Source organism: Sceloporus occidentalis, unplaced genomic scaffold (genome assembly GCF_023333645.1).
Source record: "Sceloporus occidentalis isolate IW3139 unplaced genomic scaffold, rSceOcc1.0.p SCAF_2, whole genome shotgun sequence".
In the NCBI taxonomy this organism is placed as follows: Eukaryota; Metazoa; Chordata; class Lepidosauria; order Squamata; family Phrynosomatidae; genus Sceloporus; species Sceloporus occidentalis.
In genome coordinates this window covers 131,689,078-131,705,667 of record NW_028316982.1, presented here as the reverse complement: position 1 = coordinate 131,705,667, position 16,590 = coordinate 131,689,078, and the positions used below count along the sequence as shown (strand labels likewise).

General features: G+C 37.0%; 1 protein-coding gene across 13 annotated transcripts in view; it reads left to right on the top strand.

Annotated features, from left to right (window-relative positions):
• Nucleotides 1–16,590, top strand: part of DGKH (diacylglycerol kinase eta) — a 127,123-nt gene that overhangs the window by 87,868 nt on the left and 22,665 nt on the right. For 9 of the 13 annotated variants that reach the window (XR_016280127.1, XR_016280126.1, XR_016280125.1 and 6 more), the window contains exons 16-28: nucleotides 689–817; nucleotides 1,620–1,751; nucleotides 2,280–2,397; nucleotides 4,729–4,839; nucleotides 5,003–5,099; nucleotides 5,219–5,326; nucleotides 7,011–7,124; nucleotides 7,382–7,516; nucleotides 8,189–8,355; nucleotides 11,220–11,349; nucleotides 12,093–12,185; nucleotides 13,885–14,004; nucleotides 15,783–15,891. Coding sequence is in view for 10 of the 13 variants with exons in the window: in XM_089511023.1 (XP_089367149.1) it covers nucleotides 689–817; nucleotides 1,620–1,751; nucleotides 2,280–2,397; nucleotides 4,729–4,839; nucleotides 5,003–5,099; nucleotides 5,219–5,326; nucleotides 7,011–7,124; nucleotides 7,382–7,516; nucleotides 8,189–8,355; nucleotides 11,220–11,349; nucleotides 12,093–12,185; nucleotides 13,885–14,004; nucleotides 15,783–15,891 (1,563 nt within the window). In the remaining 3 variants the exon portion in view is untranslated. The remainder of the gene's footprint in view (nucleotides 1–688; nucleotides 818–1,619; nucleotides 1,752–2,279; nucleotides 2,398–4,728; nucleotides 4,840–5,002; nucleotides 5,100–5,218; nucleotides 5,327–7,010; nucleotides 7,125–7,381; nucleotides 7,517–8,188; nucleotides 8,356–11,219; nucleotides 11,350–12,092; nucleotides 12,186–13,884; nucleotides 14,005–15,782; nucleotides 15,892–16,590) is intronic. The other 4 variants (XM_089511026.1, XM_089511032.1, XM_089511027.1 and 1 more) reach the window with 2 other exon arrangements.

The following is a 16,590-nucleotide window of genomic DNA, read 5'->3' as shown; positions in this document are numbered from 1 at the left end:
TGATGGATCTAGATGTTATCAATAATGTGTCACATGGGATTTAAATTTGAAAATATTATGGATTCAGGATATTTTTCTTATCTATCATTCCTGGACAAATACACTTTTTCAGTAAAGTCCCTTTAGTAGCTTAGATTGAGAATACTTTTGACTGTTGGTGTGTAAAGCAGCACATGTGATCTAGCATATGACTTTATTTAATTATTATGTAGGCAATTCCACAGTTGTGAAGCAGTTTTCTCAGAGGCTGATATCAGTGCCACAGACATCTATCAAGGTTATGTTGACATAACCTTTTTACCAGAGAATAATCACAGGCTGAGAATGGGGAGAGGGAGTTTGCTATTGCCATTCTCTGAGGCTGAGAGAGTGTGACTTTCCCAAGGTCACCCAGTGGGGTTCATGAAAGCTTGATTAATAACCATACATCCCATGCAAATGTACAGATGCTTACTGCTGAAAATTAAACAATGCTTGGGTTATCTCTCTTTTACTATAGGTAGTACTATAATAATAGCAAATGTAATGAAGAATGCACAAAGTTAAGTTTTTCTAGTAAAAACCAAATATGTAATTAGAAGTTTAACAGAAATTTTGCATTTTTTCATGAGCATAGCCATTTTACTCTACAAGGTAGGTTTTGCAGATGGGAGCAACAGTGCTTACATATATTTATATCTTCTTATAGTTGTGGATGAACAGAATGCCCATACAGAAGAGCAAATAAATCACTCATCAATGGATTATAGTAAGGAACTGGAAGAATGCAAAGAAGAAGAAAAAGATGAAGATACAAAGGAATCTGAATCTCATCCAAGTAAATAACTAGAGAATAATAATTGCATTTGAATCCTAAACAACAAATTTGTTCTTTTGCATGCATGTTGTTGTTGTTTGTCACTTTTGGTGAAAAATCTGTTTTGAAAATTGAAAAACTCAGAATAAATGCAGTCCTATTCATGTCTACTGAGAATAAGCCCCAATTATTTCCACTAGGCCTACTCTAGGTAAGGATGCATAGGATTGCAATATTAGGTTGTTTAAAACATAGAAGGCAGATATGTAAGCCAGGAGCCCTGGTGGCACAGTGGTTAAATGCCTGCAATGCAGCCACTCACTCAAAACATAAGATTGCGAGTTCAATACTGGCCAGGGCTCAAGCTCGACTCAGGCTTGCATCCTTCCGAAGTTGCTAAAATGAGTACCCAGCTTGTTGGGGGCAATTAGCTTACAGTTGTAAACTGCTTAGAGACTGCTTAGTTTCGTATGAAGTGGTATATAAATGAAGCTGCTATATGTAAACAAAAGAAAATAGCTCCTTAGATAAATTGTACCATACAGTAAAAATTAATACATCCATTTATCACACCTAGCAATTTTAGGAACTTTATATATTATTAATTATAAATCACAATGACCACAGTTGTTTAATCAATGTTCAATCAATGTTCTGTGTATCGGTCATTGTATTCCAACTGAATACAGGCCAGCAGAAATTCTGTTCTCTATTGTCTTTTGAAGTCCTAAAGAAATAAAAAGTATCATATATTTTACTTACATGTAGAAAAAACAATGTACTTTATATGCATTGCTTCTCCCCCCGCTTGGTTTTTTAACAGTTAAAACTGATCCCAGATCCCCAGGTGGACCAAGAAGTCGCATTCCTTCATATACAAGTTCTTTTTCAGCTCCATCCTGTGCAGCCAACAAAGAAAATCTTCCTGTACTGAATACAAGGATTATTTGCCCAGGTAATGACATTTTAATTGTTTACCTTTAAAGCATCTGCATATTGTCTGAAGCTGAGATTCATATCAGTTCATCTGGAATCTTGTAAGGCTTTGAATATAGCAGTTTAATGGGATTTGTGCATCCATGGATTTTGGTATCCATGGAGGTCCTGGTACCAAAACCTCTGTGGATACCAAGGTCCCACTGTATTCCTTGAAATGATAATATTCTTGATGAAGTCATTATGGAATCACAGACTGTCTTGATTGTTTGGTTCTTCTGTTAGAAAGGACAGGGCACTGATGCAACAAAAAATATGATGGTCAGGGAGTGGAATGGAAAAAAAGCACCCAAATCTTTTTATACTCAACATTTGTAGATGAAAAATGAAACATTTTAGAACAAAAACAACCTCAAGCAATATATTTTCTTGTTTAAAATTATGAGTAAATGCTTTTACCTGCCATTCTTCCTTAAAAGGATTTCTAATAGTGATTTAAGGTCAATATAAGGTAATTACAGAATACATTTCCCCCTTTTCCCATCAGGTCTAAGAGCAGGTCTTGCTGCCTCTATTGCAGGAAGTTCTATTATCAGCAAAATGTTACTAGCTAACATTGACCCATTTGGAGCTACACCCTTTATTGATCCAGATCCAGAATCATTGTAAGCAAATTATTTGTCTAAATCTTCCTCTTAGTCTAATTTGTCTAATTCTTCCTCTTGAATATAATGTTTATATGATATGCTGGAATATACTGTAAATGTTTCTAACTGGATGTAAGATAATTTTTGTAAAGATTTTATTATTTTATGCTGGCTGTATGCCGTAATAAATTCATTCATTCCTCTTTTCTGTTTGCCATTTGGTTGGCTTTCTTATTTAGTATCATTTTTTACAGTTTTAAAGCCCAATAAGTTATACAGAAACTAAAAATGATAAAGTGATTTTTGTGGAATTAGAAGTTCAAAGTGTTAGATGAAACTTTGTCATATTAAAATAGTGCTGTTACATTCAGTTGTAGTTTTCACTCAGACATATAGGATATTTCTTTTTTTCTTTAGTATGTTTTCTTGAGGGATACCTGGAGAACCCCAAGAAAAACCTTGGGATGGTTCACAAGAAGAGCCTAAGTGGCCCACATTTTTTCACATCTGGGCTAGATCTTCAGATAAGCAGACAACTTATTATCCTCTGAATTATTTCCAACACGTCTTAAGAGCAAAGGGAAGATAGAGTTGGCAAGAGTTTGGAAGCAGGAGATTGTCTTCAAGCACTAAAGGTGCTTGCCACAGCCTTACCATTACCAGATCATGCTTGATGAAGTTCCCAAGGTTATTAAAGTAACGAGGATAGAACAAGTTGCATAATTGGAACCATATAGACTTGGTGTTTTCAGTTGGTATAGTCCTTAGGGTCAGTTTGGATGATGCAAAAGTGGAGCATAGTTTTCATCCTCTCTGGATTCACCTAGAGATATTGTCAAGCTACTTAGTACACTATGCCAAATCACAGTGTGGAATTTATTTTTTCTTGTCATGTAACTTGGGTTATTTTATGGCTATTTTAAACTATCCTCTGCCTCTCTGTTCTGGTCCTGTAATCCCAGGCCTGGGGTCCCTTTGATTGAGTCTATCCATCTAGTATGTGATCTTCCTCTCTTTCTTCTGTCCTCTCTCTACTTTCCCCAGCATATTGTCTTTCCTAATGAGACATACCTTCTCATGATGTGGCCGAAGTATGACAGCCTCAATTCAGTCATCCTGGCTTCCAGGAAGAAGTCTTCTCCAGCATGACATCTGAAATGGTTTTCTTCCTATCGAATTTCTTCACTGTCCAGCTTTCACACCTAAACATAGAGATGGGAAATACAATGGCTTGTACCATCCTAATATTAGTATTCACTGATATATTCTTACATTTCAAAATCTTGTCTAGTTCCTTCATAGCTGCCCTTTCAAGTCTTAATCTTCTTCCGATTTCATGACTGTAGTCTCCATTCTGATTAATGACAGAGCCAAGGTGTGAAAAATCTTGAACTATTTCAATGTCTTCTTTATCTGCTTTAAAGTTATCTAAATTTCTATGGTCATTATTTTTATAATTTGTTAATGTTCAACTGTAGACATGCCTTTGCATGTTCTTCCTTGACTTTTTTCAATAATTACTGCAAATCTTTGATCTTTTCTGCTAGTAGTTGGATGTCATCTGCATACTTTAAATTATTGAAGTTCCTTCCTCCAGTTTTCACACCTCTTCCTTCTGAATTTCATCCTGCTTTTTGCAAAGTGTTTTTGGCATACAAGATAAACAGATAGGGTGACAAAATCCAACCTTGCCTGACACCTTTGCCAATTGGAAACTCTCTGTTTCTATCTCTTCTGTCTTAACAGTAGCCTTTTGTCCTGAGTACAGTTTACACATCAATATGATCAAATTTTGTGGCACCCCCATTTTTCTAAGAGTGGTCCATAGCTTTTAGTTATCTGTGCAATCAAAGGCTTTGCTATAGCCTGTAAAGCACAGGCTAATTTTATGTTTAAATTGTTTGGTACATTTCCATTATCCAACATACGTTTGCAGTATGATCCCTAGTGCCTCATCCTTTTCTGAACCCAGCTTGTTCATGTGGTATTCCCCACTCCATACAGTGTGAAAGTCTTTGTTGTAGACTTTTGAGCATCACTTTGCTTGCATGGGAGTAGTTGCTACAATCCTTTTTGTCCCCTTTCCTAGTGCTGCTTCCAGTTCTAAACAGGTCCAAATTGCTCATTTCTTATTGCTTAGTTTGGGCAGAATACTTTGGGTTATATCTTTAACACCCAACATTTATTTAGCACGATTCTCATACTGTTACATGTTGGGGAAGGGGAGTCATGTGGATAGCAAGGCAGGGGCTAGTGTGAAATCAGTTGAAGAACTAGAAATTTAACTGTAGTAGTTACAGTCTACCCAATTATGTTACAGTTGTTACATGGTTGTGTTTTTGCCTACAGGGAAGGATATTCAGAGAAGTGTGTCATGAACAATTATTTTGGTATTGGATTAGATGCAAAGATTTCATTAGAATTTAACAACAAACGAGAAGTACACCCTGAAAAATGCAGGTAATTGAGTGACTATTGGGATGTAAAATGAGATATTTAAAATAATCATCTGTGCAGTGACTGCTTCTCTTTAACATCTCAGCAGTAGTTGTGAATTCATAGAATATGACTGATCATGTGCATTATGTGCCTCACTGTCATCATTTTTCTTCCCCGCATTTAGAAGCAGGACAAAGAACATGATGTGGTATGGTGTGCTGGGTACAAAAGAATTATTGCAACGGACCTACAAAAACCTAGAACAAAAGGTTCAGCTTGAGGTAATATTTAAATACTACCAGTAGTTATCACCATAGTGATAATCAGTTTGAGTATGGTGCTGTGACTGAAAGAAATAGCAATTTATTTCAGTGATTATATGATCAATTTTGCCTTGCAGTGTGATGGACAATATATCCCCCTACCAAGTCTTCAAGGCATAGCTGTCTTGAATATTCCAAGCTATGCTGGTGGGACTAATTTCTGGGGTGGAACAAAGGAAGATGACGTGAGTAACAGGTTTGGTGTCCTTGTTAAAAGTGCTATTTGCAACTAAATCTATATGGGAATTTTTTTAGAACTACTCCATGGGGGAAAATATAGTTTACATGCACATTACAAAACTTCTTGTTAAATATTCTAAAGTCTTTCAAAATTCATACATATCCATTACATAAGTGGCTTTCATGCATTCTTAAAGGATTAAACAGAACCATAATTTTCCATTGATTAAAAACAGTTTTCAGAACAGTTTTTAAAAGGACTGTTTTATACTATGTAGTATGAGGAAATATATCAGAAATTCTGACCTCTGATATTGTATGTAATCTGTAAGATTTCTAGATTTACTCAGTTTCAAGTTGTAGGTTAAAAACATCTTGAGCTTTTTAATATGTTCAAAAGAGGCACAGTGTTTGCCCTAGATCTCAAAAGGTTTAACACCTTATTTCAGCGGTCCTCAAACTGTGCCCTTTAGAGATTTTTGGGACTTCATCTCCCAGAAGCCTCAGCCATTTTGGCCAATAGTCTGGGATTCTGGGAGCTGAAGTCCAAAATCCTTTAAAGAGCACAATTTGGGGACCACTACCTTATTTAAACAGGCCTTCGTTCTTTAAATGATTCTGATGAAAATGGGTGTGCAATGGGTGTGCTGTTTTTTATATGTAAAGTGTGTTTTATGTGTTTTAAAATAAATATTGTAATTGTATTGATTCTTTGATGTTTTTTAATTTTTGTACCACAAATTGTTTTAGCTGTTCTGATTTAACCTACATTATGAGCCACTTTGGATTCTATATTAGGAGAAAAATAGGCTAGAAAGAAAAGAAAAGAAATTCTTACTGTACGGTGAACAAACAATTGTTGCAAGGTGGGATCAAAGCTTCTTCCCAGCTAGAATAACAGCATAGTACTGTACTTGTGTATGTGTGGTGAGACAGAGTGTATCTACACTGTAGAAATAATGCAGTTTGACTCCACTTTAAGTGCTGTAGCTCTATCCTATGGAATCCTGAGGTTTATAGTTTTACAACATCTTTAGCCTTCTCTGAAAAAGACTGCTGGTGCCTCACAAAACTACAAATCCAACGATTCTGTAGGATTAAATTATGGCAGTTAGTGGTGCCAAACTGCATTCTTTTTTCAATGTAGATGCACCCATAGACAGGGTGCAGAAACAGCAGTAAACCTGAGATTATGGAAGGGACAGGTATATTTATCTAGCCACAATGTTCAACTTCCTACAAAGGTCTTTCTGTCCCTTTTGAGAATCTGAAGTGTATCAATTTCTGAAATAAGCAAGTGAAAATGACCATCTGCTATAAACAGCTTCTTTAATATTAATGACATTTTTTATTTGGATACATTTTGAATAGCCACAATATTCTGATGCATATATATTTCCATTCCCCTACTTCGAAAGGTTTCTATCAGCCTTAAATGTGCTCATGTTGTCTTTGACGTTATAATCTGCATTGCATACCAAATGCTCTAATTCTTCATTGGTGTTTATAAAATAATTATGTATAGGCTTGACTATAAACAGGTACTAGTCTAAACTTACATTGGTACTGGTATGTAGGTATTTAAGTGCGGTTGATAAATTACAGATCACAATGGACAAAATTCAAGACTGAGCTTGCCTAAAGGTTTCCATCAGCCAAACTGATGCTTCCTTCTCCCCTCCCCAACAGATATTTGGAGCACCATCATTCGATGATAAAATCTTGGAGGTTGTTGCAGTTTTTGGTAGCATGCAGATGGCAGTTTCTCGTGTTATCAAGCTACAGCATCACAGGATAGCCCAGGTACGTGTTGCTCCAGGAGCAAAGAAATGAGCTGCCGTTATAGTTCCTGAGGCTGTTAAAGTACAGATGAACCATGTGTTGACTTTTTCTTTTCATCTTAAGTGTGTAACAAATCATCATAAATGCCAAAATGTAATAGCTCTTTGCCCTTGAGGTTTATCTGGACAGGAGCCATAAGTGCTAATAACAACACGTCTTCATGAGAATTGCCATGTGAACATATTCATCTCCATTAACATTTGTTTACTCTCTTTCAGTGCCGGTCAGTAAAAATCACCATACTTGGAGATGAAGGAGTCCCAGTGCAAGTAGATGGCGAGGCATGGATCCAGCCCCCAGGAATTATCAAAATTGTGCATAAAAACAGAGCGCAGATGCTAACACGAGACAGGGTATGTATGGAGAAGATATTTTGTCTAATATATAACATCTTCTGTATAAATTACCTTTATTTGGGATTTATTTCAGTTTCACAGAGGAAAAAACATGCAAAAAAATAGGTTAGCTGAAATCTGCACTTTTAGGTATTGTAGAACATCCATGCATGTATGTTTCTGTGCATGAAATATGAAATGGTATTAAAGCCCTGGTGGCGCAGTGGTTAAATGCCTGCACTGCAGCCATTCACTCAAAACCACAAGGTTGCGAGTTCAAGACCAGCAAAAGGGCCCAAGCTTGACTCAGGCTTGCATCCTTCCGAGGAGGGAGCTAAAATGAGTACCCAGACTATTGGGGGCAAATTAGCTTACTTGCTGTTCATCGCTATGATCTTTCGAATAGCGGTATATAAATAAAACAAATTATTATTAATTATTATTATTAAAACTGATCAGTACTCTTCATCATTGTCTGTGTATCTAAGTGGGTTTTAGGTGGATGTGTAAGTCCCATCTGTCTGGTCACCAGTGCTAATTTGATCATCTCTACATTTACAAAATGAGATCTTTTTTGTTAGTCTTTGCGTTACTAGTTATTATACAAATTAATTAAGTAAACTGAATCATTATTTTAAAGTAAATTATGAACCGATGTGTGAACGATGACCATACTTCAATTCTAAACAGGCTTTTGAGAGCACTCTAAAGTCCTGGGAAGACAAACAGAAGTGTGATTCCTGCAAACCAGTTGTGAGGTCACCATTATACCCTCAACAGGCTGTAGAACTAGCTACTGAAGAAGAGGCTTTACAGATCCAGCTGTGTTCTCAGGCCGCTGAAGAACTGATTACCAGGTATTGTGGACAGGGTGAGATGGCAGAATGTTTTAGTGTCATATTCTAAAAATGGGGATATTGTAATATGAAAGACATTGGCTGGCATCCTGTTAGTCAATAATAAAGTTGTGTAACTATTGCCTACACACATTTACAATTGTGAAACCACTGGAATAATCATAATGCCCCTGAAATCCTCCTCAAAAGCCAGTCAGCTGGTGGAGATCTGCAGCACTAGTGAGCATTACTCCTTCAAGTGAGCAATGATGTGAGGAGCAGAAACAGGGACTCTTATGGGGTCTTGTTACAATTCTTTCTTGCACTGTTGCTCATTAGCTGGTCACATCTTGCAGCACCTTACTCACCAGCACCACAAGATGTCCATCACTTGGGGCAATTGACTGACTTTTGAGGTGGATTTCAGGGATTGAAACAGGAGGTAGAGTGTAGCCATTATACTGTAGTTATGCCTCTTTTTTGGATCTCATCCATCAATTCTTAGTCTTGAGAAAAGTCAGTCATTAAAATCAAAGAGATATTGTTTGACCATGATTTTGTTTTTGCTATTCAAAGTATTGGAACAACTACCAGTCTTTACACTTAACCTATTAAAAGTATGCTCCTTTAAGACTAATTGAAAGAAAGAATCTGGTAGCAAGTGCTTTAGAACAACATTGTGTTTATATGTTTTATTTACTTTATAGTACCATTATTCCACTTTTTATTTGAAAACATTTTAAAATTTTAACAACAATAACAATACTAACATTTCTATTTAGTACTAAGTTCTGTTTTTGTTTCATTTTTTAAAACTTTTGGTTTTTCAGTTTGGTTTTTAAAAATATTTTTACTGACTTGTAATACATAATAACATAATGCAACAAAAATTTGTTGCATTTTTCACAAACAGATACTTTGATAGCTACATACAAACTATTCTATCTAACAAATAAAGACAAGGACATTTAACAAATATATTAAATATATACAAATATATTCCCTACCTAGTTCTACTCCCCATTTACTGTGACTTATGTCACTCTGTCCACCAATTCTTCTCTTAAATTTAATGAGAAGAATTAAATTAAAATTAATTAAAATAAAATCCTTGCCTCAAGAAGAAGAGCCCTCCCTCCATGACATCACCATCAGACCTGGGAGGAAATTAAAAAGAGAGGCCCAACTTCCATCAGGCCTAACTGTGAATGTACTCACTTCGCTCTCTTTAATTTTATTGTATTTTATTTATTTATTGTATTTTATTTTATTATCTTTATTTTTACTGTTGTAACCCGCCTGGATTCCTTGTGATTGGGCGGGCTATAAATAAATTATTATTATTATTATTATTATTATTATTATTATTATTATTATTAAAACTATGACTTCTTATCCTTCAGCTACTGGTTATCTTTGTTATAACTTTCCATTCTCATTCTGTGTATTTTTAATATTCCGCTTCTACTAAAAAGAACTATTGGTTACATAAATTTATTATCTAATTTAATATCTCCTTTATTGGTATGATTCTCCATTTATCTGCCACAAATAATTACAGTGCGCCTGCACCATACGTGGGTGCACTATAGCCAATAAAGCCGCGCAGCAAAATAATGAATGGCACATGTTCCTGTGGCATACATGCTCTCCCGCGCCGCGAGCACAAGCACCATTATATTTAATGGGGCTCAAGCATATGCATTTTTCACCTAATGCAGGTGGGTCCAGAACAGATCCCCCGCATAAGGTAACGCTCCACTGTATAACATTTGCCAACCCTTTTCAAAGTTCTGTGATGTCTTCTTCTTTATTAGTGTTGTTAGTTAGTCCGTCTCCACTAAATCACATGTTTTCAGTATACATTTTTCTTGTGCTGCTATGAAGGTATGATTCTGGTTTCAATTGCCATTTTCTTTTAAAAATTTCTTGGTTTGTTTTATGAGTTCTGATCCAATACACCTTTGCTTTTCTGCAAGACTACAACACATGGTAAAAGGATCCCACATTATCTGCACATTTCCAACCTTTATTATAAGATCATTTAGCCATTCTTGATAGCTTTTCTAGTGTCAGGGCCATATATGAAACATCTTATAGCAATTTCCTTTCAGGTCAGAACTCAGTGTAAACCTTACTCCTCTAAACTATGTTCTTTCCCACTGTTCCAGTTGTATAGTGTATCCCACATTCTGTGCCCATTTGTTCATGCACTCCTTGACTACTTCCTCTTAATTAATTTTTTAATTCATAATTCATCTTGATTAGTTTGCTAATAGTGAATTTACCCTGTCTCCCAAGTGAACTGCCTCATCCAGCCCAGTGGCAGGACCATCCTGGGAGATGTTGGCCCTCTCCACACGGGCCTAAAGTGTGCCCTCATCATGTGCTAGGGGTTGGCCGAGGGTGCACCGCCCATACGTGCCTCGCCTCTAGCACGTGACGAGGGCATCAAAATGGTGGCGCCCTGTACACATGGGCGTGGCCATTTTGATGCAACGGACACTTAGTGTCTGCACATCCTGGCGTCATTGTGACACCGCAAGTGCACCATTGGTGCACTGTGGCGTCACAATTGCACCGCAAGAAGAACCCGCTTTTTTCAGGTTCTTTTTGCTGTGCAAGGAAGCCACACAGTTTGTCCGCTACAGCTCCCACACGCAGCAAAACAAGGTGCGGATAGACCGCCCTTTTTGGGCGGTCTGTATCCCGCCATTGTATCTGAGAATTTTTGTTAATTCTATATATTGCTAGAAATGGCTGGTTTGGGTGCTGTATGCTTACAAAACAATTATTGATGGTGTAGATTTCTATTTTCAGACAGCTGATCAATAGACAATGCATTCCTAATTTCCCTCTCTTTTCTTTGTCCTCAATTCTTACAGGATCTGTGAAGCTGCAAAAATACACACCTTGTTGGAACAAGAACTAGCTCATGCTGTAAATGCATGTTCCCATGCCTTAAACAAAGCCAGTCTCAGATTTCCTGAGGTAAAGGGAAATTTTGTAGCTGAGGTAAAGGAAAATAATGTCTAAAATAAATAAAACAGTAACAACTTACACTTGGACAGTTTTTCTCAAATTCATTGCTATATAGATTTAAAATATTCTTTATCTTCAACATGCACCTGAAACCTAGAGTTTAATCAGTACAGGAAGGTTTATTGAAATCCCCCACACTCACTAGCCTTTCTGTCATGCAGGAAATGTGCTTTCTGACCCCCAATACAGCAATTAGTCAGACTAAGAATGTGAGCTTTCTATTATCCATTACAATGTCTTTAGTTGTTTTAAATGTTGTTAGGCACGCTTTCATTAAAAATGTTTTTAAAAATGTGAAAACCCTATCCACATTCCCATAGGAAAAGCTTTCTTGTTGTATGCCTTCAAGTCATTTACGACTTCAGGTTATTTCTGACTTATGGCAACCCTAAGTTGGGGAGCCTATCACAAGGTTTTCTTGGGAAGATTTGTTCAGGGGGGTGGTTTTCTCTTCTCTTCCTCTAAGGCTTGAGAGACTATGTCTTGCTGTTTTCTGAGGCTGAGAAAGTGTGACTTGCCCAGGGTTATCCAGTGGGTTTCCATGGCTGAGTGGGAATTCGAACCCTGCTCTCCAGAGTCCTAGTCCAACACTCAGACCACTATAGCATGCTAGCTATTTAGATTTATTTTGATTCCCCCCCCCCCCCCATTTTATGCTTATAGCAATGTAGATATCACAATAGCTTGTTTTTACCTTCATTATTTCCTTCTCACAGAGTCTCACCAGAAGCACAGCACTTGAAGTAGCTGTCAATTTGAAGGCACTGCATGATGAAACTGAATCCTTGTTAATAGGAAGGGCTCCTTTGGTAAGGTGTTGATAAGAACAGTGTTTTAATTGTTCACTTTACTCATTATTTTGATGGAAACTAACATCAGGGATGTGCAGGGATTTCCACCTACCTTACTTCTTTTAAATGTGAATGCAAATCTAAACATGGCCTATAGTCTTTTTTAACTTTTATTTATTTCAGTTCCACAAATACTAAATCAACAACAACAATAAAATGTTCAGACAGACCCAGGATATATGAGTTAACAGAAAAAAACATATAAGGGATGCTTAACAGGCAATTAATTCCATTATGGTAGTTATTCGGGTGGCGTTGTGTAGTTAAGATGAACATAAGTTCATTGGCAGAGCCTTTCCTGATGGGACCAGGTTTAAGGAGAAAGTGTCTCTGCATAAATCAGCAGTTCCTGATGATGGTCTAGGCAAATATGAAGTAGCAGTAACATGATAAGAGTTGATCAGTTCTCATAAAAGGAGTGTGATTTCTTTTGTCCATTACAACAACTGATAGAATAAGAAAGTTTTTGACAGTGTTGAAACTTGTTAGATTGGACAGTGTTGTAGATTTAGTATATTTTGATTTCAGTAAGGCTTTTGGCAAGGTCCCCCATGATAATCTTTGAGACAATTATATTCTTTGAGAACTGCGGTCTAAACAGTGGTACTGTTAGGTGGATCTCTAATTGCTTGATCAAGAGAACCCAGAAATGCTCACTGATTGTTGCTCTTCATCCTGGCAAGAAGTGATTAGTGGGAGGAGGTAGTTAATCCTCCAGAGGACAGGATCAAAATAACCTTGACAGGTTCGAGACCTGGGCTAAAATTAACAAAATGAATTTGAATAGAAATTAAGCTACTGCTTCTAGGCAATAAAAATAAAATACATAAACATAGGATGGGTGACACCTGGCTTGAAAACAGTACATGTCAAAAAAATCTAGTGGGTCTTAGTAGAGGTAAGTAGTAGAGGGGTAAACATGAGTCAACAGTGTGATATAAAAGCTAAAAAAAAAAGCCTATGCAATTCTGGGCTGCATCAACAAGAGTACAGGAGTATATTGTACAGATCAGGGGAAGTAGTAGTGCCACTCCATTCTGCTTTGGTCAGATCCTGCCTGCAATACATGCCCTGTTCTGAGCATTACCGTGCAGGAAGGATATCAAAAAGCTGGAATGTGTCCAGGGAAGAATGACCAAGATGATAAATAACCAAGCCTTATGAGTTCAGTTCAGTTCAGTTTATCTTTACTATGGTCATAGACCAGCACAGAAGCCTTATGTGGAATGACTTAAGGAGCTGGGTATGTTTAGCTTGGGGATGAGAAGACTGAGGTGTGACATGATAGCTAGAACTACACTATGTATTCCTTTTCCCAGACATGTCCTCTGTTTCAGAGCTAAAGTTTCTGTCTGGATTCGTGATATCCATGGGGTATCTGTTCCAGACTCCCCACCCCCCGAGGATACCAAAATCCATGAATGCTCAAGTGCCATTAAATACAGTGGCATAGTAAAATGCTGGCCCTTATATAAAATGGCAAAATCAGGCTTTGCTTTTTGGAATTTATAATTTTTTCAAATATTTTCAAGCTGTGTATGCTTGAGTCTGTGGATCTGTGGACATGGAGGGCAAACTGTAGAAGCTGGCAGTAAGATATTCCTTATAATCCTTCTTCTAAACAAAGCTGATAAGACATTGTGATCTCTTTCGGTAGCAGCTAGAATCTCTTCATGAAGAGCTGCTCTCAACAGCTGTTCAAAGTTTGGAGACTGAATTAAGGAAGCTTGCTGAAATTCCTTGGCTCTGTCATGTTCTACAATTAAATGATGATGAGGTGGGTGAAATTCACACTTGCTTTTCATTTATTAGTTGAGTAAATTAAATTACAATGTCACCCTAAAACTGACCTGTGTAGATTATGTTCATCTTTCCATATGTTGCTATTTTTACAGAGTACTGTAAATTACTGCTAAAGCTTACAATAACCCCTGATAATATTCATAATCGTATTTGTAATACAGTATCATAATACATTTCTCATCTATGGTGCACTCACACTTGTAATACTGTGTATAGTTTTGTCACTGCACGTTAAGAGCAGTTAAACTAGGGAAAATATAGAACATGGACTGTAGACCACATGGAAAAATCAAAGGCCTTTTTTGCAGCCTTGAACACCCAACATTGAAAAAATTGGGGGTCCACTCCTGATAATCACCAGGAGCAGCAATTTATTGTTTATGTCTTTAAATAGGTTGGTCACGGGGTGGGACTTATGAAAACCCTCAAAAAAATTAGCACCAGAAGTTGATGTTCTATCGCTTTCAGTTTTGATGCTTTCTATTTTTAAAAAGTTGTTAATGCTCTTTCTGCTTTGCTTCCTTCACCTCTTTGTTCTTAACAATTTCAGTGCTCAGCATGGCCTGCAGTTAGAGGCAAAAAATCTCTCCATCAACCTCACCCAAAAATTGTTCACTTCTGTGGTTAAAAAAAGTTGGGGGGGGGGCAAATATACAATGAGTTTAGAGCATTGAGAGACTTGTAACTTAGAAAAAAAAGATAAGGGGTATTATAGTGGGGGCTAAAAAGAAATAGGAATAGGTTTTCTCTATAATAAAAGAACTCATGGTTATCCAATGAAGCTGAATAGTGGTAGATTGACGATAGATAAAAAGAAATACTTCTTCATACGTGTTGTTTTTCCTATGACGCACATTTTAAATTGCAGAATTTGCTACCACATGATGTAGTGATGCCATCTTAGATGACATTAAGGAGCTTAGAAAAAGCCAGAGAATGCAAGTTACAATGGCTGCATACTGTCTCCAGGATCAGATGCATACCCACTCTCACAGCAAAGTGAATACTTTTTTCTACAGTGGGGTGAGCTGCATAGGGAATGGGGACCAATTCCCCCCCCCCTCCACACACACACCTCTAGTGGGCTACACTAACCTGTCAACTCCCAGAAGTGACATGTCAACTGCCATTCCTCTTTCTGCTGATCTTTGGCCTTTTCTCCAAGCACTAATGGTTCTGACATGAGTAAAAGGACAAATCTGACAGCATTGGGGGCAGTGTTAGGATTTTTGGAGCCATTTGGGGGCCAAATAGTTGTCCAAAAACCACCAGGTCAAGCAGATGTAGGGATGTACCTGAGGATAGTGGGTTGCAAAATGGGTGCATGCTGAACGAGGGCTCCACTTTCTCTACTTCCACTTGAAAGCCTAGAGGAAACAGTATTAAGAATTATAAGGGATCTGCATTCTATCTTTTAAAAAAGATAAGTTTTTATGTGCAAATATCCCTCCCCCCTCCTTTTTTTGCTTAATTTACATAACACCTTTATGGAATAACCTTTGGGCATCTCTATCTCTTTGTTCATGCTATCCTATTCTGAAGAATTATCTTTCTGGATTTTAAAAGCTTTGCTTTTCATCAGAGCTTCTCTGGTGTATTCATTACGTATTAAGTATTTATGTATTTAGATATTGTGGTTTATTGTATTATTTTTAAATTTTGAGCTGTGAACTTTTGTTTGCATTCAGCATATAAATAATGTTGAATTAAAAATAAAGTAAATTTTTAAGAACTATTTCCTTTCATTCTTAGGATCCTCCTTTGGAATATGCCAAAAGAAATAACAGAAGCACAGTATTTCGCATAGTGCCAAAGTTTAAAAAGGAAAAGATTCAAAAGCAAAAGACAAGCCCTCAGCCTGGTATGCTTTTTAAAAAATTGCTTTGGGGAAAACAATTGGCTTTGCATCTTTCACTACACGTTCAGATCATAACCTGCTTACCCTATTAAGCTTTGAGTATAAGGGAATCTTGTTACAGGTTGACTTAGGATTTGACTTGCAGGTGCACTCTGGAGACATGCTGATACATAAATGACTTTTGTATTGTTTGCTGCTGAGATAATATCATATATCTCTTACTGATTTGTGGTGAAGTGAATTATTTGTTTCCTCTCTAATCTTGAGACATTGGTTTTCAAAATATGTCTCAGCAAACACTGGAATTCCTTGGAAGCTTATCAGATGTTCCTCACTGAAAAGGTCTCTCGTGGCCAACAGGTTGACTTCTGCTGCTGAACTTCCACTATAATGTACAGCTGTAGATAAAGGTTGTGTGTTTTCCACAATGTAGGCTCAATTTAGTAGTAGTAAGTGCAAGGACCCAAAGCCTTAATAGTACTGCATATTAATATAACCATATACCTTTGCCCAGAATTCTTTGATGTGATCTGGTTTTCTTGACAGATAAAACAACATGCAAAGAGTTCCTAGAAAGTTAGAAAGCCAGTGTTTTAGCATAAGCAAACTTGCTTTCATGTACTATGTTTTTTGAAAATAATTGCTAACTATGAGTCTTTTTATTGTATTTCATTGCCCTCTTTCTTCATTGATATTGAGAAT